The sequence below is a fragment of the Hemibagrus wyckioides genome, linkage group LG11, assembly GCF_019097595.1.
Source record: "Hemibagrus wyckioides isolate EC202008001 linkage group LG11, SWU_Hwy_1.0, whole genome shotgun sequence".
In the NCBI taxonomy this organism is placed as follows: Eukaryota; Metazoa; Chordata; class Actinopteri; order Siluriformes; family Bagridae; genus Hemibagrus; species Hemibagrus wyckioides.
The window spans coordinates 666,879-690,324 of record NC_080720.1 but is presented as its reverse complement, the minus strand read 5'-3'; the positions used below and the strand labels follow the sequence as shown (position 1 = coordinate 690,324).

The 23,446-nt window shown below is 43.3% G+C and overlaps 1 protein-coding gene across 1 annotated transcript; it reads left to right on the top strand.

Annotated features, from left to right (window-relative positions):
* The first annotated feature begins 98 nt into the window (after window positions 1–98).
* LOC131361379 (zinc finger protein 721-like) lies at window positions 99–23,302 on the top strand. Its single transcript, XM_058402443.1, has 6 exons — window positions 99–535; window positions 803–959; window positions 6,006–7,037; window positions 10,447–11,390; window positions 14,107–15,254; window positions 20,465–23,302. The coding sequence occupies exons 3-6, from the start codon at window positions 6,091–6,093 to the stop codon at window positions 21,383–21,385; spliced, it is 3,960 nt and encodes a 1,319-aa protein (XP_058258426.1). The 5' UTR covers window positions 99–535; window positions 803–959; window positions 6,006–6,090; the 3' UTR covers window positions 21,386–23,302.
* Window positions 23,303–23,446: the final 144 nt, after the last annotated feature.

The window sequence follows — 23,446 nt, the reverse complement described above, 5'->3', positions numbered from 1 at the left end:
ACACCAAAAAAAAAATTAAAAAAATAAAATTGTCATATTTTATTGTCATAACACTGACGATAACTCATAAAACTTCTTAACAGAAATATTGAAGGTATGTCTCAGTTTTTGTCTGGAATGGGTTTTAATCCTATAGTATTGTTTTGTTGACATTGAGATGCAGTCTGCTGAACTGCGACTACAGTAAATGATCTGAATAATGAGTGTCTGTGTTCAAGTTTCTGATTTAAATCTTTTTACACACAAAAACACAACTTTTACTTTGAAACAGCGTGCATTCCCTTATATATCTGGTTGTTGAGTGTTGTCTCCTCCAGCAGGTGTCGCTGTGAGCGTCTAGGTGTCGTTCCTCCACACATGTAGAGAAACAGAAGAAGACGTGCGGCAGTGTTGGTGATTGATGATCTGATCTCTCCGACTCTACTAATCATCTTTACATTCCAATATTTCTGACAGGGTTTTACCCCCACACTTCCATCTGATCCGTTGTGGGGGGATTTGAGCTGCTTAACTGCCTTCTGCTGGAAACATCAAGGTAAGTTCAACTCGGCTAACAGTGGCTGTGTCCTAAATGGAGTTCTACTTCCTATACTAGTGCACTACACAGTCTAGTGAACAGTGGTGTTTATGTACACTCTCTAGTGCACTACACAGTCTAGTGAACAGTGGTGTTTATGTACACTCTCTAGTGCACTACACAGTCTAGTGAACAGTGGTGTTTATGTACACTCTCTAGTGCACTACACAGTCTAGTGAACAGTGGTGTTACCGATCTGACCCCTCTCCTGTTGTCCCCGTTCAGGTGCCCCACAATGTCAGTGTTAAAGTTAGAGGTGTGTGGTGTGAACAGGACAGTGGAGCGGACAGTCCCCTGAGATGCCCCAGTGCTGCTCACCATCATTTCAGCATCTTTTAACCTGAAAAAATGTGGTCAGCTAGTCTGGAATCCAGGATATCAGGTAGGGATCCACTTCTGTCTCCTCAGCTTGACCCTCGTTGGGGGGTGATTCTCACATCACCTCCAACTTATCCATGTGAGAGTAGGAACAGTATGTATAATGTACAGATGATGGCCTCCTCTGCCCCAGCCAGCTCCTGGTAAACACATTGCAAGGGCTTCATTGGGTCTCAGAAGATGGAGGAACGACTTTAGATCATCTCTGATGTCTTCGTGTAACAAAGATCTTAAAGTGACTGGGTTTTAAGATCTTCAGGACATGAAGACCTCAGAGCTGTTGATCTGATGATATTCAGTTTACTAGGTCAGGTTTTCTTGTGGACCTGTACAACACACACATCAGTCTGAAACCTGTCTCCGGCTCTGATGCATTTATTCACATACACACGTCAGGTCCGTGTGTATTCGGACACAGTTTTGGTCATCTGGACGCAACCACAATAGATCTGAACAAAGATATGGTTGGAAAGTGTAGACTTTCAGGCTTTAATTTAAGGTGGTAACAAAAATCTGACATTAACCATTTAGAGCATAGGTCACTAACAGGCGGACCGCGGTCCGGGTGCGGACCCAGAAGCCGCCCCATACAGACCCGGACCTACAGCCAAAAGAGAAGGTTATGATTTAAAACCTAACGGGGCGCTTCTATTTCCACCGGCGCAGCTTTTGTAAACTTTACGGTAGGGGTAGTGGAAACGCTCAGACCAATTGCATGCTAGTTGAGCCATCCCACGTGATACCACTCAGCCAATCAAGTCTGTGCATTCCAGGCGGTAAACATTACGACTCTACAGTGTAAACAGAGCTGGAGGCAAGTTACACATGAAAAGACGGTAGAAAGAGAAAGAAAGATAGCGATACATGTAGAAAACAAAGGGAGAGAAACAGACGAGTGAGACGGAGAAAGGGAGAGAAACAGACGGGTGAGACGGAGAAAGGGAGAGAAACAGACGGGTGAGACGGAGAAAGGGAGAGAAACAGACGGGTGAGACGGAGAAAGGGAGAGAAACAGACGGGTGAGACGGAGAAAGGGAGAGAAACAGACGGGTGAGACGGAGAAAGGGAGAGAAACAGACGGGTGAGACGGAGAAAGGGAGAGAAACAGACGGGTGAGACGGAGAAAGGGAGAGAAACAGACGGGTGAGACGGAGAAAGGGAGAGAAACAGACGGGTGAGACGGAGAAAGGGAGAGAAACAGACGGGTGAGACGGAGAAAGGGAGAGAAACAGACGGGTGAGACGGAGAAAGGGAGAGAAACAGACGGGTGAGACGGAGAAAGGGAGAGAAACAGACGGGTGAGACGGAGAAAGGGAGAGAAACAGACGGGTGAGACGGAGAAAGGGAGAGAAAAATAAGGAATAAATGGTGCCCTCCAAAAAAAGAAAAGTGGACCGTGAAAATAGAGCATTTAATCGGGAATGGACTCGTTTCTGTTCATACTTCCCACTGGAGCACTAAACCAGTGTGTCTCATATGTTCAGAAACCGTGGCACTTATTAAAAGTGCCATTATGAGACAAAACAAAGATTATGAACAAACATACCCACTCAGATCTGAAGTGAGATCACAGAAAATAAGTAGTCTCAGAGCCCAATATGACCAGTCCACCAGGATCCTGAGCCACACATTCACTGCCCAACAACGTGCTCTTCAGTGTTCCCTCAGAGTTGCTTGGATTTTGGGTCAACACAAAAAGCCATTTACTGATGGAGGGGTTGTCAAAGAATGCATGAGTGCAGTAGCTGAAACAATACTTGAGGGAAAACAAAAAGAAGAGCTTTGTAATAAAATAAAGCGAATTCCCATGTCAGCATCATCTGCCACAAAGAAAAGTGAAATATTAGCTCAAGCTGTGCTAACCCAGCTAGATGAAGCCATACATAAGGCATCATGTGTAGGTTTAGCTGTGGATGAGTCCACTGACGTGTGACAATGCTCAGCTGTTAGTGTATGTCAGGTTTTTCAACACAGACCAGAAAGCATTCTGTGAAGACCTGTTAGGTGTCAGTCCCCTTCAGACCAGTACAAGAGGAGAAGACATCTACCTGGCCATTAAGGAGATGTTAACAAAGAGAGGAATAAAGCCAAAACAAGTAGTTTCAACAGCCACAGATGGAGCCCCTGCTATGATAGGAAGAGATAAAGGAGCTGTAGCCAGACTGAAAGAGGACAATCCTGAGCTCATAGCTTACCACTGCATCATTCATCAGTCTGTCCTCTGTGCCTCCCTGTCAGATGAGCTTGCTGAGGTGATGAATACAATGATGAAAATGATCAGTTTTCTCAGGGCAACCTCTTCCTACCAGCATCACATGCTTACGGAATTCCTCAGAGAAGTTGATGCCAATGCTGATGATCTTTTGCTGCACAACAATGTGAGATGGCTCAGCAAAGGCAGGGTGTTAGCACGCTTTTGGTCCATCAGGAGGGAAGTAGCATCTTTTTTGACAGGGCTAATAAGTCAGAAACCAACACAGTTTTCTCTCTTTTTAGAAAATGAGAAACAGATGGATAATGTGGCCTTTTTGGTTGATACCACTTCACATCTGAATGAACTGAATTTGAGGCTACAGGGCAAGGACATTTCAATTTGTCAGGTGTCCACTCCTTTCAGAGGACACTTGAGGTGTTCAAGGAAGACCTGCAGGGAGACACTTCCCAGCAGTGCAGGAACAGGTTCAGGGACAGAGAGATGTCTCTTCTTTTGTTGACTTGACTTTATTGATAAGCTGATTGTAAACTTCATCAACCGTTTTGACAGCTTCAGCTTTGGACAGCAGCTCACCATGTTCATTCAGAACCCATTTCTCATCACAGATGTCAGAGGGTTCTCAACGGAAGTCACACAGCACTTTAAATGGGTAAATGCTGGGCCTCTCCAGATGCAATTGGTTGATCTCCAAGCAGATGTGGCCCTGAAAGAGCAGTTTGTAAGAACTGACCCTTCCACTTTCTGGCTCCAAATGGTCCCTCAGACAGCTTTCCCAGGTCTAAGGAAAGTAGCCCTGTACATCTTGACCATGTTTGGCTCCACATACAACTGCGAGGCAGCTTTCTCCACAATGAACATAATCAAAACTAAACATCGTTCCAGGCTCACCAATGAGCACCTCCACATGTATGAGAATTGCCCTGACTCCATTCAAGCCCAGGTTTAAAATCCTGGGAAGACAAGCTAGAGCTCAATTCTCTCACTGAGCAAAAAAGTGGGGGAGTGGGATATAAGAGGGGAAGAAAGTGACACTCTAAAACTGTTCAACTGTTAAGATGTGCTAAGATTTATTATTTGTAAAATTGGTTGAGACTTTTGAGTCAAGATGTAATACAGAAAAGGGGAAACTCAAGCTTTTTCTCCCTTTATTTTTTTTTTCTGAAGTTAAGCACTTTATTTGAACACACACAATTTTCACATTTTATTTATTTTCTCTTATTATGAAATGCAGCCCTACTTTTATTTAGTTAATGAGAGAACATTATACATACACTATATTGCCAAAAGTATTCGCTCACCTGCCTTGACTCGCATATGAACTTAAGTGACATCCCATTCCTAATCCATAGGGTTCAATATGACGTCGGTCCACCCTTTGCAGCTATAACAGCTTCAACTCTTCTGGGAAGGCTGTCCACAAGGTTTAGGAGTGTGTTTATGGGAATTTTTGACCATTCTTCTAGAAGCGCATTTGTGAGGTCACACACTGATGTTGGACGAGAAGGCCTGGCTCTCAGTCTCCGCTCTAATTCATCCCAAAGGTGTTCTATCGGGTTGAGGTCAGGACTCTGTGCAGGACAGTCAAGTTCCTCCACACCAGACTCTGTCATCCATGTCTTTATGGACCTTGCTTTGGTCACTGGTGCACAGTCATGTTGGAAGAGGAAGGGGCCAGCTCCAAACTGTTCCCACAAAGTTGGGAGCATGGAATTGTCCAAAATGTCTTGGTATGCTGAAGCATTCAGAGTTCCTTTCACTGGAACTAAGGGGCCAAGCCCAGCTCCTGAAAAACAACCCCACACCATAATCCCCCCTCCACCAAACTTTACACTTGGCACAATGCAGTCAGACAAGTACCGTTCTCCTGGCAACCGCCAAACCCAGACTCGTCCATCAGATTGCCAGATGGAGAAGCGCGATTCGTCCCTCCAGAGAACGCGTCTCCACTGCTCTAGAGTCCAGTGGCGGCGTGCTTTACACCACTGCATCCGACGCTTTGCATTGCACTTGGTGATGTATGGCTTGGATGCAGCTGCTCGGCCATGGAAACCCATTCCATGAAGCTCTCTGCGCACTGTTCTTGAGCTCATCTGAAGGCCACATGAAGTTTGGAGGTCTGTAGCGATTGACTCTGCAGAAAGTTGGCGACCTCTTCGCACTATGCGCCTCAGCATCCGCTGACCCCACTCCGTCAGTTTACGTGGCCTACCACTTCGTGGCTGAGTTGCTGTCGTTCCCAAACACTTCCACGTTCTTATAATACAGCTGACAGTTGACTGTGGAATATTTAGGAGTGAGGAAATTTCACGACTGGATTTGTTGCACAGGCGGCATCCTATCACAGTTCCACGCTGGAATTCACTGAGCTCCTGAGAGCGACCCATTCTTTCACAAATGTTTGTAAAAACAGTCTGCATGCCTAGGTGCTTGATTTTATACACCTGTGGCCATGGAAGTGATTGGAACACCTGATTCTGATTATTTGGATGGGTGAGCGAATACTTTTGGCAATATAGTGTGTGTACATATATGTTCAGTTGTATGTTACATGACAATAAATATTGTCAGAAAGTTTTTGAATTGTACTGAATTCATTTGATTTGACAGTCAGGTATTGATTATATGCAAATGTTGATAAAACTACTAGGCTACTTAAATATATATCACACTAACTAGTTAGACATTATGATCTTCCAGACCTTTGCTTCAAGAAATTTTCTCTAACTGGACCTCTTTAAATTTTAGTTGAATACCCCTGATTTAGAGCCTTATGTAGTTATGTTTGATTTTGTATGTTTGTTTGACGTGAATGATGTTTGCTTCTTTCTGATCCAGACATGAATTTTCCCGTCTTCTCCTGCTTTGGTATTTCCTCCACATCCTAAATTCCTCTGCAAGAACATCGAGAGATTCAACCAGCATGAAGTCAGACGAGATTAAAGCTGAGACTCTGGAGCCCACAGAAAGCCCTAGTGTTCAGCAAAGCTCATCTTTCCAAACGAACATCTCTCACAGAGGAACGCCAGCGAAAGACTGCCCGCAGTGCGGAAAGAGTTTCGCCCACATGAGCAGTCTGAGAGAGCACCAGCGCATGCACACCGGGGAGAAGCCGTATCAGTGCTCACATTGTGGGAAAAGTTTCAGTCAGAGGAGCACTCTCATTAAACACCGCCGGATTCACACGGGAGAGAAACCGTATCGCTGCTCGCAGTGTGGCACGAGTTTCAGTCAGAAGAGCCATCTAAAGAAACACCAGCGCATTCACACCGGAGAGAAGCTCTATCAGTGCTCTGAATGTGAGAAGAGTTTTATTGAGAGCGGAAATCTCATAAAGCACCAGCGCGTCCACACCGGAGAGAAACCGTATCACTGCTCACAGTGCGGGAAGAACTTCACCCGCCTGAGTAATCTCCAGCGACACCAGCGCATCCACAAGGGAGAGAAGCCGTATCCGTGCCCGCAGTGTGGGAAGAGCTTCATCGAGAAGAGTAAGCTCATCAAACACCAGCGTGTCCACACCGGGGAGAAACCCTATCAGTGTTTAAACTGTGGGAGGAGTTTTACGGAAAGGCGGACTCTCCAGCAGCACCTGCTCATTCACGCGGGAGCTAAACCCTATCAGTGCTCACAGTGCGGGAAGAGTTTTAGAGAAAAGACCGCTCTCCGTGTCCACCAACACATCCACACCGGGCAGAAGCCATACTACTGTCCTCAATGTGGGAAAGGTTTCACTACCCACAGAAGTTTCCAGCAACATGAACGCATTCACACCGGGGAGAAACCGTATCGGTGCTCGCTGTGTGGGAGGAGTTTTAATAACCAGAGTAATCTCCGAGAGCACAAGCGCGTTCACACGGGAGAGAAGCCGTATCACTGCCCGCAGTGTGGGAAGGGCTTTATCCGACGGAGTAATCTGCAGAGACACAAACACCTTCCCACAGCAGAGATCCAGGACGTCCTGCACTTCTCACCAGAAACGGTGGAGATCAAATAGGTCCAGTTTTACCGAACCAGATGGACAATATCATATATTCCGTCTTATTTCAGTGAGATTTTCATCACTAGTGATCCAGATTCACGAAGGAAACAAGCAGATTTGGATATTTTATTATGAATGAAGGTCAAAGCAGGATTTATTAGGAATGGATATAAATAAATAAGACATTTATACTGAGATGTTATCAAGATTAAATATCAAATCAGTAGTATTCTTAGACAAAATATATTTGTTTATTAGAGTAATTACATGTGAATATTATAAGAAGGTGGTACAAAGTTCCTCCACTGTGCCAGTGATGATAAAGAAATTAAACACTGAACACTGTTATAGATTTTACAAGAGGGAAAAAATACAGATATGTCTGAGAGAATAATGTCTAATAAACCGAAATATTTGTTTTTGGAGATGTAACTCTAATAAGTTTAATACAGTGTGAGGAGAATTTCTAGCTTTATTTATGGGTGTTTTGTGGATTTGTGGTTAAGTTCTCTCATGGTCAGGTTCAGCAGAAGTAAATAAACAGGTTTTTGGCCCTGGGCTGTGAGAAGGTTTGAGAAGTTCGACTCAGCCAGGGTTTGCATGAATAAAAGTGTGTGTGATGTTCAGATCAGTGAATAATGAAATGAATAATACTTTAAAATACCTCCCACTCTTCAAACTGAATCCTTTAACCATGACAGCGCTGTGGCACCAGGGGGGTGAGGAGGTTCATGGTGGTCATAATGAAGACACTTCATTGTGCCTGGTCATTTCTTACCTTCCCTGAGTCAGCACTTATTCTGTTCTTGGCGATGTTTTTGAGATGGACACAGGAGGATCGACCAGCCATTCTGATCTGTAGTGTGTGAATTAATGGAGGAAAATTCATCTAGTCACATCATTTAACGCTTGCAGTGTGACATAAGGACTGACCACTGATTTAACACCATTTATCTGATGTTTCAAAATAAACCATATTGCAGATGAATTTCTCCTGTACTTTTTTTTTGCCAATGCCCAGAATAAAGTGTCTGACTGACCGTCACACATCTCTCAAGAAATTCAGGTGTAACTTTTTTTTAATAAATCATATTTTAAAGGTATTGGGTATTCCTGACCTAGTGAACAGCGCTTCAATCAGAGTTACACTAAAATCATTGGTTAATGACCTACACAGAGATATACTAATAAAATCAAACTGAAGTAAAGCAGTGTCCAGGTCGTGTGTAAAGTGCTGAGTAATGCTTTGACGTTTTTAGGATCAGTGCTTCAGCAGGGTGACTTTCATTAACGTGTGTCCTCCGCTCCAGCAGGTGTCGCTGTGAGCGTCTAGGTGTCGTTCCTCCACACATGTAGAGAAACAGAAGAAGACGTGCGGCAGTGTTGGTGATTGATGATCTGATCTCTCCGACTCTACTAATCATCTTTACATTCCAATATTTCTGACAGGGTTTTACCCCCACACTTCCATCTGATCCGTTGTGGGGGGATTTGAGCTGCTTAACTGCCTTCTGCTGGAAACATCAAGGTAAGTTCAACTCGGCTAACAGTGGCTGTGTCCTAAATGGAGTTCTACTTCCTATACTAGTGCACTACACAGTCTAGTGAACAGTGGTGTTTATGTACACTCTCTAGTGCACTACACAGTCTAGAGAACAGTGGTGTTTATGTACACTCTCTAGTGCACTACACAGTCTAGTGAACAGTGGTGTTTATGTACACTCTCTAGTGCACTACACAGTCTAGTGAACAGTGGTGTTTATGTACACTCTCTAGTGCACTACACAGTCTAGTGAACAGTGGCTGAGAACAGTGATGTTTATAAACACTCTGGGACCCACCCTCTTGGTCAAGACCCTGGACCCTAAACTGTTTTGTATAAAAATGTCTGGTCTCGATATCTAACCTTTGTGCCCCGAGTCAGTGTTTATAAGACAGCTCAGTATCTCAATATCACTTCACTATTCGAAGAGTCTGCACTTTTGGAATGATGCAGGTCAGAAAAAGACCAAACATCTGGACAGGTACTGTGGCGCGAGACCATTTACTGCTTTATAGGTCAGTAACAGTATTTTATAATCAATGTGAAATCTGACTGGGAGCCAATGTAGTGTGGATAAAATAGGAGTGATGTGTTCATATCTTCTGGTTCTAGTTAGGACTCTAGCTGCTGCATTCTGGACTAACTGGAGCTTGTTCCTGCTCCTACTGGAACATCCAGACAGTAAGACATTACAATAATCCAACCTAGAGGTAACAAAAGCATGAACTAATTTTTCTGCATCATGAAGCGACATCATATTTCTTATCTTAGCGATATTTCTAATATGGAAGAAGGCTACCCGAGTGATATTATCTACATGAGCTTCAAACCAAAGACCAGAGTCAATAATCACACCAAGATCTTTTACTGCTGGACAAGATGAAACCAAAAGACCATCCACCATTACTCTGTAATCAGGATATTTGTGAAATGACTTTTCTTGAAGGGAAGTAAAGCGTTTTAATTCGTCTATAATTATACATTCTTATTAATGAAATAATGATAGTTATTTATATATTAAATGAGGGTAGAGAAGTCCTCTCAGTGATTGATGGATGGATGAATATCAGAGATTGTAAAAGGATGTGATTGTCAGTGAGGCACACAGGTTTAGTGTTGGTCCAGCAGGACCATGCAGATGTGTGGCCAAGTCAGAAGCACCACTACAAGGTGTTTTGTCCAGCAGGTCCAGGCAATACCACACATACACTGTCTTTACATGTATTTATTTTAATAATATCAATGCTTTCTGATCCAGTGCTGTAGCTATCCTCACATATCATCTGGGGGTTGTGGGTCAAGCAGAAATTAACCTTTTATTCATGAACTGGATGAACTTTAGGCTTAAGAATGAAGTCCACATTCTGAATGAATATGTTTCTGGAGCAACATTCCTTTTAACAAAACTTTATGAGCTGATGGTCATGCCATTTCCCTCCAGAAGTCAGGTTCCAGGCAGGAATTCGGTTCTAGAGCTCTTACATTCAGCTTATACCGTGAAGCAGTGTGATTAATATATTTTTTATATCTTTGTTTTTGTTTTTTTTCTCCCTCCCGATCCAGGCATGAGCGTTGTCTCCTGCTGTCTTGCATATGCATCGTAAGATTACCTCCACATCCAGAGATCCATCAGAGATGAAATCGGAGGAAATCAAATGTGAGGATGTGGAATCCACGGAGATCTCCGGTTCTCACGAAAGCCTGGCTAATATTTCTCTCATGCACACCTCTCACACACCCGTGGAAAAAGAAAGCCACCCCTGTCCGGTGTGTGGGAAGAGTTTCCGTAAAAAGAGTTATCTCAAACAACACCAGCGGATTCACACTGGAGAAAAACCCTATAACTGTTCACAGTGTGGGAAGAACTTCACCAGCCAGAGCCACCTCCAGAGACACCAGCGCATCCACTCGGGGGAGAAGCCGTATCAGTGCCCTCAGTGCAAGAAGAGGTTTATAGAAAGCGGCGTTCTTATAAAGCACCAGAGAATCCACACTGGAGAGAAACCGTATCGCTGCTCGCAGTGTGGGAGGAGTTTCACACAACGCAGTACCCTCCATAAACACCAACTCATCCACACTGGAGATAAACCACATCACTGCTCAGAGTGTGGCAAGAGCTTTAACCGAGAGGACAGTCTCCGTTTACACCGACGCATCCACAATGGAGAAAAGCCGTATTACTGCTCGGAGTGTGGGAGGAGTTTTACACAGTGGAGTTCTCTCCATAAACATCAGCGCATTCACACTGGAGATAAACCCTTTCTGTGTTTAGAGTGCGGAAAGAGTTTTAATCGAGAGGACAGTCTCCAGTTACACCAGCGCATCCACTCGGGAGAGAAGCCGTATTACTGCTCACAGTGCGGGAAGAGTTTTACCTGCCAGAGTCATCTCCTAAAACACCAGCGCATTCACACGGGAGAGAGACCGTATCGGTGTCCACACTGTGAGAAGAGTTTTATAGAGAGCGGAAATCTTATAAAGCACCAGAGAATCCACACTGGGGAGAAACCGTATCAGTGTCCAGACTGTGGGAAGAGTTTTACACAGAGGGGAAATCTGCAGCAGCACCAGCGCATTCACACCGGAGAGAAACCCTTTTACTGCCTTCAGTGTGGCCAGAGTTTCAGTACAAACCGAGGTTTTCAGCGACACAAGCACGGCGACGCCCCTGAGAACGAGGACATGCTGCAGTTCCTCTGAGAAAGTGGGGTTTATTACCGCATCATCAGATACTGAATATTATTATGTCCTTCATTTTTTATTCCGTCAGCATGGATTAAAATGTTAAATAAAAGACACACTTTTGGACAACCGTGAACTAAAATAAACACTTTGGTAATTAAGAAAGTCAGGATTTGACCAGATACGTAGATATGTCTCTGCAACAAGACCATGTCAATAAATTCAATAACATAATTAATAAACAATAGTTTTAGTGATCCCTGGGATTGTTTTGCCCTTAAAAATGATTCAACAAATCAGCTCCAGCAAGAATAGACTAAAGATTGTCGATTATTTTGGAGGAAAAAGCCTAAATATAATGAATAATGCTGGAAAATACTTGATATTGTTCCTTCTATCATTTAAATATCATACCTTTCTTTTAGTACCTGCTGAAAGATGATACACATTGTTAGAACATTGTGGTCAGAGCGCAGGGTCAGGTCAGGAGTGATTCTGTTCCTCAGGGATACACGAGAGCCCTGACTACTGATCCACCACTGCCCTGTTCCTAATCACTGACCATGATACTGAGACAGATTTGACCCTTTGCTCTTCACTGGCTGTCACTTGGAGGTAAGACAGCTCAATACACAGCCTTGCTTTCTACTAATTGTTTGTAACAGAAAATATTCACACACCTTCAGATTTGACACACTTTAGAGATTCTTACACAATTTCTAAAAACATGACATCGTCATTGTGGAGTATCGTGTGGAGGTTGTCTCATCATCAGTGATCAGCTTGTACCAGAATGATGAGAAGAGATGAAAGATGGGAAGGAACTGCTCTTCAGCTGAAAAACATTATCTTATAGGATAGCTGCTATAGGTTTATCCAAATGTTTCAAAACCTATTGGACACAAATTGCAGGTGGACAAATGACCCGATGCATATTTCACAAGCAACTCAAAATCTTTAAAGTCAAAGCAGTGGAGTGTTCCACAAGGGTGTGGTCAGTCTAACAGAGCTTGGAGTTCACTTTCTGAATTAAAATTAAAATACCTCGAGAGCAGTCAGGCATCCATGACAGCTGCAGTAAAGGGCTTACAGAACATCTGGCTGGAGGGAATGTCTGCAGGTTTCAGATTATCTGGATCAGATTTGCATATATTTGTTACGTAATTTCCACGTCAATATACTATCGTAGAACAGCAGTGATGTACACTCAGTAGTGTGCTGACCAGTATGATCCAGTGGTCAGTCTATGATCCAGTGCCTCCTATTAGCAAAACAGCCTGATGCCTTTATGAAGAGAGGAATCGGTATCCTCCGCTCCAGCAGGTGTCGCTGTGAGCGTCTAGGTGTCGTTCCTCCACACATGTAGAGAAACAGAAGAAGACGTGCGGCAGTGTTGGTGATTGATGATCTGATCTCTCCGACTCTACTAATCATCTTTACATTCCAATATTTCTGACAGGGTTTTACCCCCACACTTCCATCTGATCCGTTGTGGGGGGATTTGAGCTGCTGGAGAGATCAAGGTGAGTTCATTAAAGTGACGATGGTTATGAGATGAATTATCAGCTGGTAGTGAGAATGACCTGGAGACCTGCGCGCGCGCGCATCGGACACTACTCTCATCATTTGTTCATCTTCCCCGTCCTTCCTCTCACCGTGTCAGCATGTACATCATACAGAGCTATCATATCATATCAATAACTCCTGCTATTCTGTCCTCCAAACCTCATTATATCCTGCTCTGTTCCTCAGTAGGTGACACTTCTCTCCTCTTCTTGGTTCTACAGTGTTTCATATCTCCAGGTGTTTGTCCTGTTTAGCCAAATCTTAGTGTTGGTTTTTTCCCTCATTATTATGTTCAGTTCATTGCATTTGATGGATTTCTACTAATACGCAGCTCTGGAACTGAAGCTGGAGTATATGTGCTGACCACTAAGACCCTGTTAAACATCTGTAATTGTTAATAAAGGCTTGGCTTTCAAACTGAAATTTCCATTAGTTATTAACATAGCCTAGTTATTTGTTAAATTCACCTACCAACAGAACAGTACATTGAGCATCACGAAGGAACAGGTGATTTCAACAGCACTGAATATAGAAAAAATGTTATGATAATAATTCTCTTTTAATAGGCTCTGTATCACTTGAAAAGTAATGATCATTTGTCTGTACGGTGTATAACGGAATAATAAAGTGTTAAGAGGCATAATAAACATTTAAATCATAATAAAATCTCCACAATAATACTAGTACTCACTCCTGCCCGTGTCATCATCTGGTACAGAGCGACCCCGCCCCCATTAAAGAAAGGAAAAAGTTTGGGGACCCCTGTTCTTACTGCGTAATCTCTGAATACCTTTATGGGAGTCCAGTTCCTACTGATATTGTGGCATATGTTATCCAGGTGCTTTTTTCAGACAAGCAGACAGGTACCTCACCTGGTGATTATAAGGGGTTATGTAGGTTCTCGAGGTTCCTCTGTAGAAGTTGTCTGAGTTATATGGATCATGTGGCAATGACTCGGGTCAGCATTCAAGTGACTGATGCTTTTACTCACAAGTGAAAGTAATCTACTTGTCTTCTTCAAGTTGGATAGATTACTGGAACAACACCTTTTACTCAGTAAATTCCAATTTCCAGACAGGAGAGCGATGTGGTTCATAGATAAATAAATGTGGTTCATTTGTTATAAATATTGAGACATTTACTATTTTACCTTTTCTCTGATCCAGATGTGTGTGGTGTCCGGTCTTCCCTTGCGGTCCTCTTTCCTACACGTCTCACATTTACCTCTGTGAGAACGACCAGAGGTCCAACTAGGATGAAGTCAGACGAGTGTGAGAATCGGGAATCCACACAGAGCTCCGGCAGTCACCAAAGAACATCCGACAGCTTTCAGAGCCAAAAGAAAATTCACCACTGTTCACACTGCGGGAAGAGTTTCAGTCAAAAGAGCACTCTGAAACAACACCAGCGGATTCACACTGGAGACAATCCCTATCAGTGCTCAGTGTGTAGGAAGAATTTCTCTAGCCAGAGTAGCCTCCAGAGACACCGGCACATTCACTCAGGAGAGAAGCCGCATCGCTGCTCGCAGTGTGGGAAGAGTTTTATCGAGAGCGGTGACCTCCTGAAACACCGGCGTGTTCACACCGGAGAGAGACCATATCCGTGTTCACACTGCGAGAAGAGTTTTACACAAAAGAGTAACCTCCGGAAACATCTCCGCATTCACACTGGAGATAAACCCTACCGCTGCTCAGACTGTGGGAAGAGTTTCACTCAAGGAACCGACCTCAGAGTCCACCAGCGCATTCACACGGGGGAGAAGCCATATCTCTGCCCGCAGTGCGGTAACCATTTTATCAGCCAGAGCTGTTTACTGCAGCACCAGCGCATTCACACGGGGGAGAGACCGTATCAGTGCTCGGAATGCCAGAGGAAGTTCAGTGAGAGACGCAATCTCATGCAGCACCTTCAGATTCACACAGGAGAGAAACCGTATCAGTGTTCACACTGTGGGATGAGTTTTAACAGACAGAGTAATCTCCAGCAGCACTTACGCGTTCACACGGGGGAGAGACCATATCGGTGCTCGGAGTGTGGGAGGAGTTTTAATCGAGAGGACGCTCTGCAGGAACACCGACACGTTCACACTGGACAGAAGCCGTATTACTGTTCGGCCTGTGGCAAGAGCTTCACTAGGCACAGCAGTCTCCAGCAACACCAGCGCATTCATACTGGAGAGAGACCGTATCAGTGCTCGCAGTGCGAGAAGAGCTTCACTACACACACAAACTTTAAGAGACACAAACACTGTAACTCTCCAAATCTACATGACAACATGCTGCACTTGTTATCAGGAAGTGTGGGAATGGACTAGATCTGTTCTTAATGATTATTATGGATTCAATTTGCTCTTTGAAAAGCTTCATCATCATTATTATTATTATTATTATTATTATTATTATTATTATTATTATTATTATTATTATTATTATATTAAATTATTATTATTATAAGATATCTTCATCATTTAATTATTTATGCATGTATGTATTGAGAATGTGAAACACTGTGATATATCTATCCTCAAATATTTGGAAGAATGTTTATGGAGATTCAGAGCTTGTTCACAATGACTTTATAAAAACACTTTCATTCTGGATTTATTGTCTGTTTTTTCTTCTTCACACTTTCTTCTTATATAGCCTTCTATATCATTATCACAAGAACTAATAATAATATTTCATTGTGTTTTTTACACTTCTGCTTCGAGTGTTTAGAAATGCATGACCTTTTTCACATTATGAATTGGTCTGTTATGTGAGGAATTCCCCAAAGACCAGCAGTTTCTGAAATACTCGAACCAGCTCCTCTATAAAGAACAACAACCAGACCACAGTTACAGTCACAGAGATGACTGATTCTCCTCATCCTGATGTTAGTTAACATTACCTGAAGGTCTTGACCTCTATCTGCATGATATGTGTTTTGCTATTTGATTGACTTATCAGATGTCTGTGCGAATATAATGGTGTTCCTAATAAAGTGGACTGAATGCTGAAAGAGAAAGAGTGAAAATTAGCTCGTGATCTCTCTGCACTCCTCTATATTCACGATTACATTCCTACAGTCCAGTGGATACACACGCAAATGATGGAAAGATGAAGGAAAATTAAGGTAAGATGGAGAAAAGTTTACACTATAGATAGATAGATAGATAGATAGATAGATAGATAGATAGATAGATAGATAGATAGATAGATACAACTTTATTGTCATTGCAAAGTACAGGTCCATAGCAATGAAATGCTGTTTATCATCTAGCAGAAGTACAAACAGTAGAAATTGTGCAAATGAAGAAGTGCAGATAAATATATAAATATCTACAACAATAAATAAGGCTGTGTCAGAGTGTGTATAGAGAGGTGTGTACAAGTTGTATTTACAGATAAAGTGTAAAGTATAATTATATACTGTGCAAAAATGTGTGCATTATGTACACTGTATGTACAACAGTAACAGATAATATACAGTGTTTTTACAGATAGTATATAGTATATATAAATGTATATAAATAGATAGACAGATAGATAAACTAGGTGTAATCTATGAAATGGACAATATGTACATTAATTATATTACACAGGGAAAATATATTATAACAGAATGTACAGGGTGGAGCAGAACTGCAGGGTGGTGAAGTGTAGTGAGACGTGAGTGTTCTAGTGGTGTAGTGTAGAGGTCAGTAGATTTATGGTTGAAGGAAAAAAACTGGCCCTGAACCTGCTGGTACTGGTGTGGATGGACCTGTATCTCCTCCTGGATGGAAGGAGGTTGAACAGTTTATGACTCGGGTGGGAGGAGTGGGAGGTGGGAGGAGTCCTTGATGATGATGAGTGCTCTGCGCAGACATCTACTGTGGTGAAGAGACTCAATGGCAGGTAGTTGGGTGCCGATGATGCGTCGGGCGGTTTTCACAACCCTTTGCAGTGATTTCTTTCCACACACCGTGGAGCTGCCATGCCATAGTATGATGGAGCTCGTCAAGATGCTCTCAATAAAGCAGCGGTAAAAGTTGGTCAGGATCTTGGGTGAACTTTTTTTAGTCTTCTTAGGAAGTAAAGACGCTGTTGCTCCTTCCGAACCAGAGTTGAGGTGTTCAGATGCCAGGACAGATCCTCAGAGATGTGGACACCCAGGAACTTAAAGCTGGAGACACGCTCTACTTCAGACCTGTTGATGTAGATAGGGGAGTGTCTGCTGCTGTTAGATTTCCTGAAGTCCACGATGAGCTCTTTGGTCTTTGTGGCGTTGAGAGTGAGGTTATTCATGGAACACCATGCCGACAGGCTTTGGATCTCCTCCCTGTAGGGCGATTCATCGTTGTTGCTGATTCGGCCCACAACTGTGGTATCATCTGCATACTTGATGAAAATGTTGGAGTTATGCTGCAGAACACAATCATGGGTGAACAGGGAGTAGAGCAGTGGGCTCAGCACACAGCCTTGTGGGACACCGGTGTTCAGGATTACCCAACCTTACAGACTGAGGTCGATTTAATGTTTACACTGTAATGTTTACACCAAAGAGGTTGGAGGGGTGTTCCTTACTCAAGTGGAGGAGTTTAAGTATCTCGGAGTTTTGTTTACAAGTGAGGGAAGGATGGAGCGTGAGATTGACAGACGGATTGGTGCAGCGGCAGCAGCAATACGGTCTATGTACTGGTCTGTTGTGGTGAAGAAGGAGCTGAGCCGAAAGGCGAAGCTCTTGATTTACCAGTCAATCTACGTTCCTACTCTTACTTATGGTCATGAACTTTGGGTCATAACCAAAAGGACAAGATCCCGGATACAGGCGGCCGAAATGAGTTTGCTTCGCAAGGTGGCGGGGCGTCCCCTTAGAGATAGGGTAAGGAGCTCTGTCACCCGGGAGGAGCTCGGAGTAGAGCCGCTGCTCCTCCACATCGAAAGGGGCCAGTTGAGGTGGCTTGGGCATCTTTTTCGGATGCCTCCTGGACGTCTCCCAGGGGAGGTGTTCCGGGCATGCCCCACCGGGAAGAGACCCCGGGGAAGACCCAGGACATGCTGGAGGGACTATGTCTTTCGGCTGACCTGGGAACGCCTTGGAATTCCCCTGGAATAGCTGGAGGAAGTGGCTAGGAAGAGGGAAGTCTGGGCATCCCTGCTTAGACTGCTGCCCCCGCAACCCGGCTACGGATAAGCGGGAGACAATGAATGAATGAATGTTTACACTATAATGTTTACACCATAATGTTTACACCATAATGTTTACACCGTAATGTTTACACTATAATGTTTACACTGTAATGTTTACACCACCAAATGCCACATGCATGTACAAGGAATATGTTTTCATACAGAGTCCACAAGCCAGAGCAGGACAATGCCACACTCTGTATAGAGCTTTGAGGAACATGTGTACAGGTTTCCGGTCACCGGGACATCACACTGATACCGGACATATGTGGGTTTCTGTGTAAATGAAAAGTATTAAGGGATACAAAGACTTCTACAATATAGACAGTATTCACCAGGAAGATCAGGAGCAGGATTTTTAAAATGAGAACTTTTCTACATCCCATAGCTCCAGTTCAAGTCAGCAGCAACACGACGCTACATCTCCAGCAGGTGTCGCTGTGAGCGTCTAGGTGTCGTTCCTCCACACATGTAGAGAAACAGAAGAAGACGTGCGGCAGTGTTGGTGATTGATGATCTGATCTCTCCGACTCGACTAATCATCTTTACATTCCAATATTTCTGACAGGGTTTTACCCCCACACTTCCATCTGATCCGTTGTGGGGGGATTTGAGCTGCTTAACTGCCTTCTGCTGGAAACATCAAGGTAAGTTCCACTTCCTGTGCTCGTGCACTACACGGGTTCTGTTACAATGTATCCGGTCAGGAGTGTGATCATTAACACGTCACAGCACGTGCAGCTAATATTGATATTAATCAGTTATCTGGTCACTAAGAGTTTGCTTGAGTTTTCATTCTTTTTAGTGTTTAGCTCTGTGGTCTGGTGTTGCTAGCATTGCTAATGATAAAGTAAGTAACCTGGGCCTCATTTATCAAGCTGGATACAAACCGATTTATTCGTAACTCTGTATTAGGAGTGTTTACACAATGAATCGGATCTTACTCGCTTAGTCTATCTTCCGAAGACTTAACAGATTTCAACCTCGACTTCAGATCATAGATCTGCCACAGGACATGCTCCACTTTATATGTGGAGATGAAATCGTTTCTTTTTGTCATCTAGAGCGAGTCTCGATAAAAATGAAGTTAATTATGACGTAAACAAACGCCTCAGGTGATGGAAGCTTGACCGCATGTCACTCTCACGAGGACCAGGACAGTTAAAGACCCTCTGGATGATGAAAACTGGACTATAAATCGCTTCTGTTTGCTACAACATCATTTTTTAATAGCTCCAGCACGGCAGCCACAGCCCTATTCGGACCGGATTAGTTTATCAGTGAAAAACAACCTGAAAATGACTGATGTGAATCCTAAAACGATCAGATGACCAGTGAGTTTTTCTCAGAGGAAGATGGAGAAAGACGATGAGCTGGACAATCAGGTGGGAATAAAAACACAGAAGTGTGTTCTATAAAACAGGAAATGACTCCAGGGTCAGTTTAATGCCATGTGAACAGGTATAAAAATATCACTTCCCCCGTGTGATAAGCTCGTGCCCGTGGTCATGTGGTTGTTGTGTAGATCTTTTTCATCTTCATTATTTCCAGTTAATAACAGATTTTTTTTTGTCATTTGTCTTAAAGAATTGAACCCTTTCTGGTGGTGTTACTGTGAGGAAAAGAATCGGGTGTAGAAATGTCATGTGGCTTGTTTTTCACACCATGCTGTGTAAACTCTAGAGACTGTTGTGTGTGAAAATCCCAGGAGATCAGCAGTTTCTGAAATACTCAAACCACACCATCTGGCAGTAACAACCATGCCACAGTTAAAGTCACAGATCACATTGTTTTCCCAGTTCTGATGTTTGCTTTGAACATTACCTGAAGCTCCTGACCTGTATCTGATTAGATCATCTTTGTCTTCTTCTTTTGGCTTTTCCCTTCAAAAAACTCTTGCACCCACTAGCTTCATATCCTCATTTATTACATCCCTGTATCTGATTAGATCTGAACTGTGTAAATGAGCAGGTGGATGAGATGAGATGGGATGTGTTCTTAATAAAGTGCTTGGTGGATTAATGTGTTTTTTAATGTGTTTTAATATGATTTTTCTGTTTTTAAAGAAAAAACGGATGTTAAATTAAAATAATTATGTTCGAATCCCACCAAGCTACCCTTGCTGCTCAGTTTTATAACATGAAAAAATGGGATCCCTCCCACAGAATCTCTGTTTGGGAAAAACTGTCATGGTCCAGTTAGTTGTACTGGACAATTCCACTCCTCCATGCCCAGTCTGCACCACTCCCTGGATTTCAGATAGAAAAGTTGTTGTTTAGCTCTGAATTTCACCTCATAATATTAAGCAATGTGGGGTTTTTGTTGGAAATTTTATCTCACTGGAAATGTTTGCCTCTTTCTGATGCAGATGAGTGGCATCCTGTCGTCTCCTGCCGTCCGCTTCCCTATCAATTATAAATTTACCTCCACAAGACCATCAAAAGATCCAACTAAGATGAAGGCAGAAGGCATTAAATGTGAGGATCTAGAACCTTCAGAGAGCTCCAGCAGTCAGGAATGGTCATTTGGTACATTCCTCGATAACACCTCACTCCGATTTATGCAAAAAGAGATTCACCAGTGTCCACAGTGTGGGAAACATTTCAGTCAAAAGAGTAATCTCAATCAACACCAGCGTATCCACTCGGGAGAGAAGCCGTATCAGTGCTCAGAGTGCGGGAAGAGCTTCAATCAAAAGAGTAATCTGAAACAACACGAGCGGATCCACTCGGGCGAGAAGCCGTATCGCTGCTCGGACTGCGGGATGAGTTTCACACAGAGGAGTCATCTCCAGCAGCACCAGCGCATTCACACCGGAGAGAAACCCTATCACTGCTTAGAGTGTGGGAAGAGTTTTAGTGACCAGAGTAATCTCCAGCAGCACCAGCGCATTCACACAGGAGAGAAGCCCTTTCAATGCTCAGCCTGTGGAATGAGTTTTACACAGAAGGGCAATCTCCAGAAACACATGCTCTTTCACACAGGAGAAAAACCCTTTCACTGCTTGGAATGTGGCAGGAGCTTCACACAGGGAGCTGATCTTCAAGAACACCAACACATTCACACTGGGGAGAAGCCCTACTACTGCTCAGCCTGTGGGAAGAGCTTCACTAGACACAGCAGTTTCCAGCGACACCAGCACATTCACACCGGAGAGAAGCCGTATCACTGTACAGTGTGTGGGAAGGGTTTTACCAGGCATACTAATCTGCAGCGACACAAACTCCTTCACACAGCCGAGATTCAGGACATGCTGCACTTCACGGCAGAAAGTGTGGAGATCAGCTAGGTCCAAATGAGAAGAGTCTGCTGGAGAGTTCGGTGCATTCCTCATTCATATCAACACTAAGTATCTATAAAGTTCTATACAGTTTGAGAAGTAAGAGTGTAGAACAACAGAAGAGTTTAGCATTTTAATACTAATGGTGCTCAGTTTAGAGCCAAAAGTATTGGAACACGCCTCCAGATCATTGAGTTCAGGGTTTGGGCTCCGCCCCTTAGTTCCAGTGAAAGGAACTCTTAATGCTTCAGCTTCATACCAAGACATTCTGGACAATTTCATGCTCTTTGTGGGAACAGTTTGGGGATGACCCCTTCCTGTTCCAACATGACTGCACACCAGTGACCAAAGCAAGGTCCATAAAGACTTGGATGAGTGAGTTTGGTGTGGAGGAACTTGACTGTCCTGCACAGAGTCCTGACCTCAACCCCATAGAACACCTTTGGGATGAATTAGAGTGGAGACTGTGAGACAGACCTTCTTCATGTAAAGGCAGATGTCCCAAAACTTTTGGTCTGACTCGCAGTCTCCACTCTAATTCATCCCAAAGGTGTTCTATGGGGTTGAGGTCAGGACTCTGTGCAGGACAGTCAAGTTCCTCCACACCAAACTCACTGAATGTCTTGGTATGAAGCTGAAGCATTAAGAGTTCCTTTCACTGGAACTAAGGGGCCGAGCTGAACCCCTGAAACACAACACCTGAGCGCAATGATTTTGGAGGGGTGGCAGTATAGTGTATTCCTAATATAGGACGATTCTGATGAGGCTGCCTGTAAAATACCACCACAAGAGTTTTCCTGAGCTAAAACATTTCATTTTTTTGCATGAATCATGGTCATTTAAACATGTTAATCTTTGCCTGCTGCCCTCTGTGCAATGTGTCTGTACAGTCCTCAGTTCTGATGACCACACATCCCGTACAGGTCTGAACTACTCGGTGTACGTCCAGAATCAGGATCAGATCAGGAAGGTGATGAAGGGTCTGAGGTGTCTCTTTATTCAGACTGTTTTTACTGCTGTGTTTGTGAAATGTTTCACAGTTTATTAGAAAAAGTTTGAAGTTAGACAATAACTTTTCCACTTTAAAAAAAAAAAAATATATATATATATATATTATTTATATTTATTTGTTAAAATACAGATGTAAAGTATAATATATAATATACACTTCTGGCTTTTTCCAGTGTGGATTATTCTTTTCTTTTCCTTTATCTTACCCAGTGTGAATGAATATTCATGTGAATTGTTAAAGAAATGTTGAGGTGTGTGTTGAGAGTTCCATGCAGCTCTGAGACACTGCTGGACATCCTGTACCTGCTCCAAGTGACCTGAAGGAGAAACACGAGCTCACAGTGTTCTAATGATTTGTCCTTGAGAGAGAGAGAGACAGACAGACTCAGAGAGAGAGAGAGACTCTGAGAGAGAAAAAGAGAAAGACTCTGAGAGAGAGACAGACAGAGACTCAGAGAGAGAGAAAAAGAGAGAGACTGAGAGAGAGAGAGAGAGAGAGACACAGAGACTCTGTGAGAGAGAGAGAGAGAGACAGACAGACAGACAGAGACTCTGTGAGAGAGAGAGAGAGAGAGAGACAGACAGAGACTCTGTGAGAGAGAGAGAGAGACAGACAGAGACTCTGTGAGAGAGAGAGAGAGACAGACAGAGACTCTGTGAGAGAGAGAAACTCTGAGAGAGACACGGAGAGTTAAACCCTGCTGCCTGAGAGGATAAGTTTGAGAATGTGTATGAAGAGTGTGCGAGTGAGAGACACGAGACAGATGGAAGCTCTTCACCGCTGCCATTAACACAGTGCTTTATTTTCTTTATCCAGCCAAAGTTCTTCACATGTAAATTGTGTGCTACTAGAAACACTGAGTGCTGGATCCAGAGTGATGGAGGATCATGAATAAAGAGGAAACATCACTCAGAGATTTTGTCTTATTGGTATTTTCTCTTCTTCATGATCGCCGTGACAACCGGTACTCATCTGTGAGTATTTTCATGTCAGATGTTGTTTAACTTCTCCCATCAGGAAAGGAACCAAGTGTGTGGTTTATAGTTTTAAAAAATTGT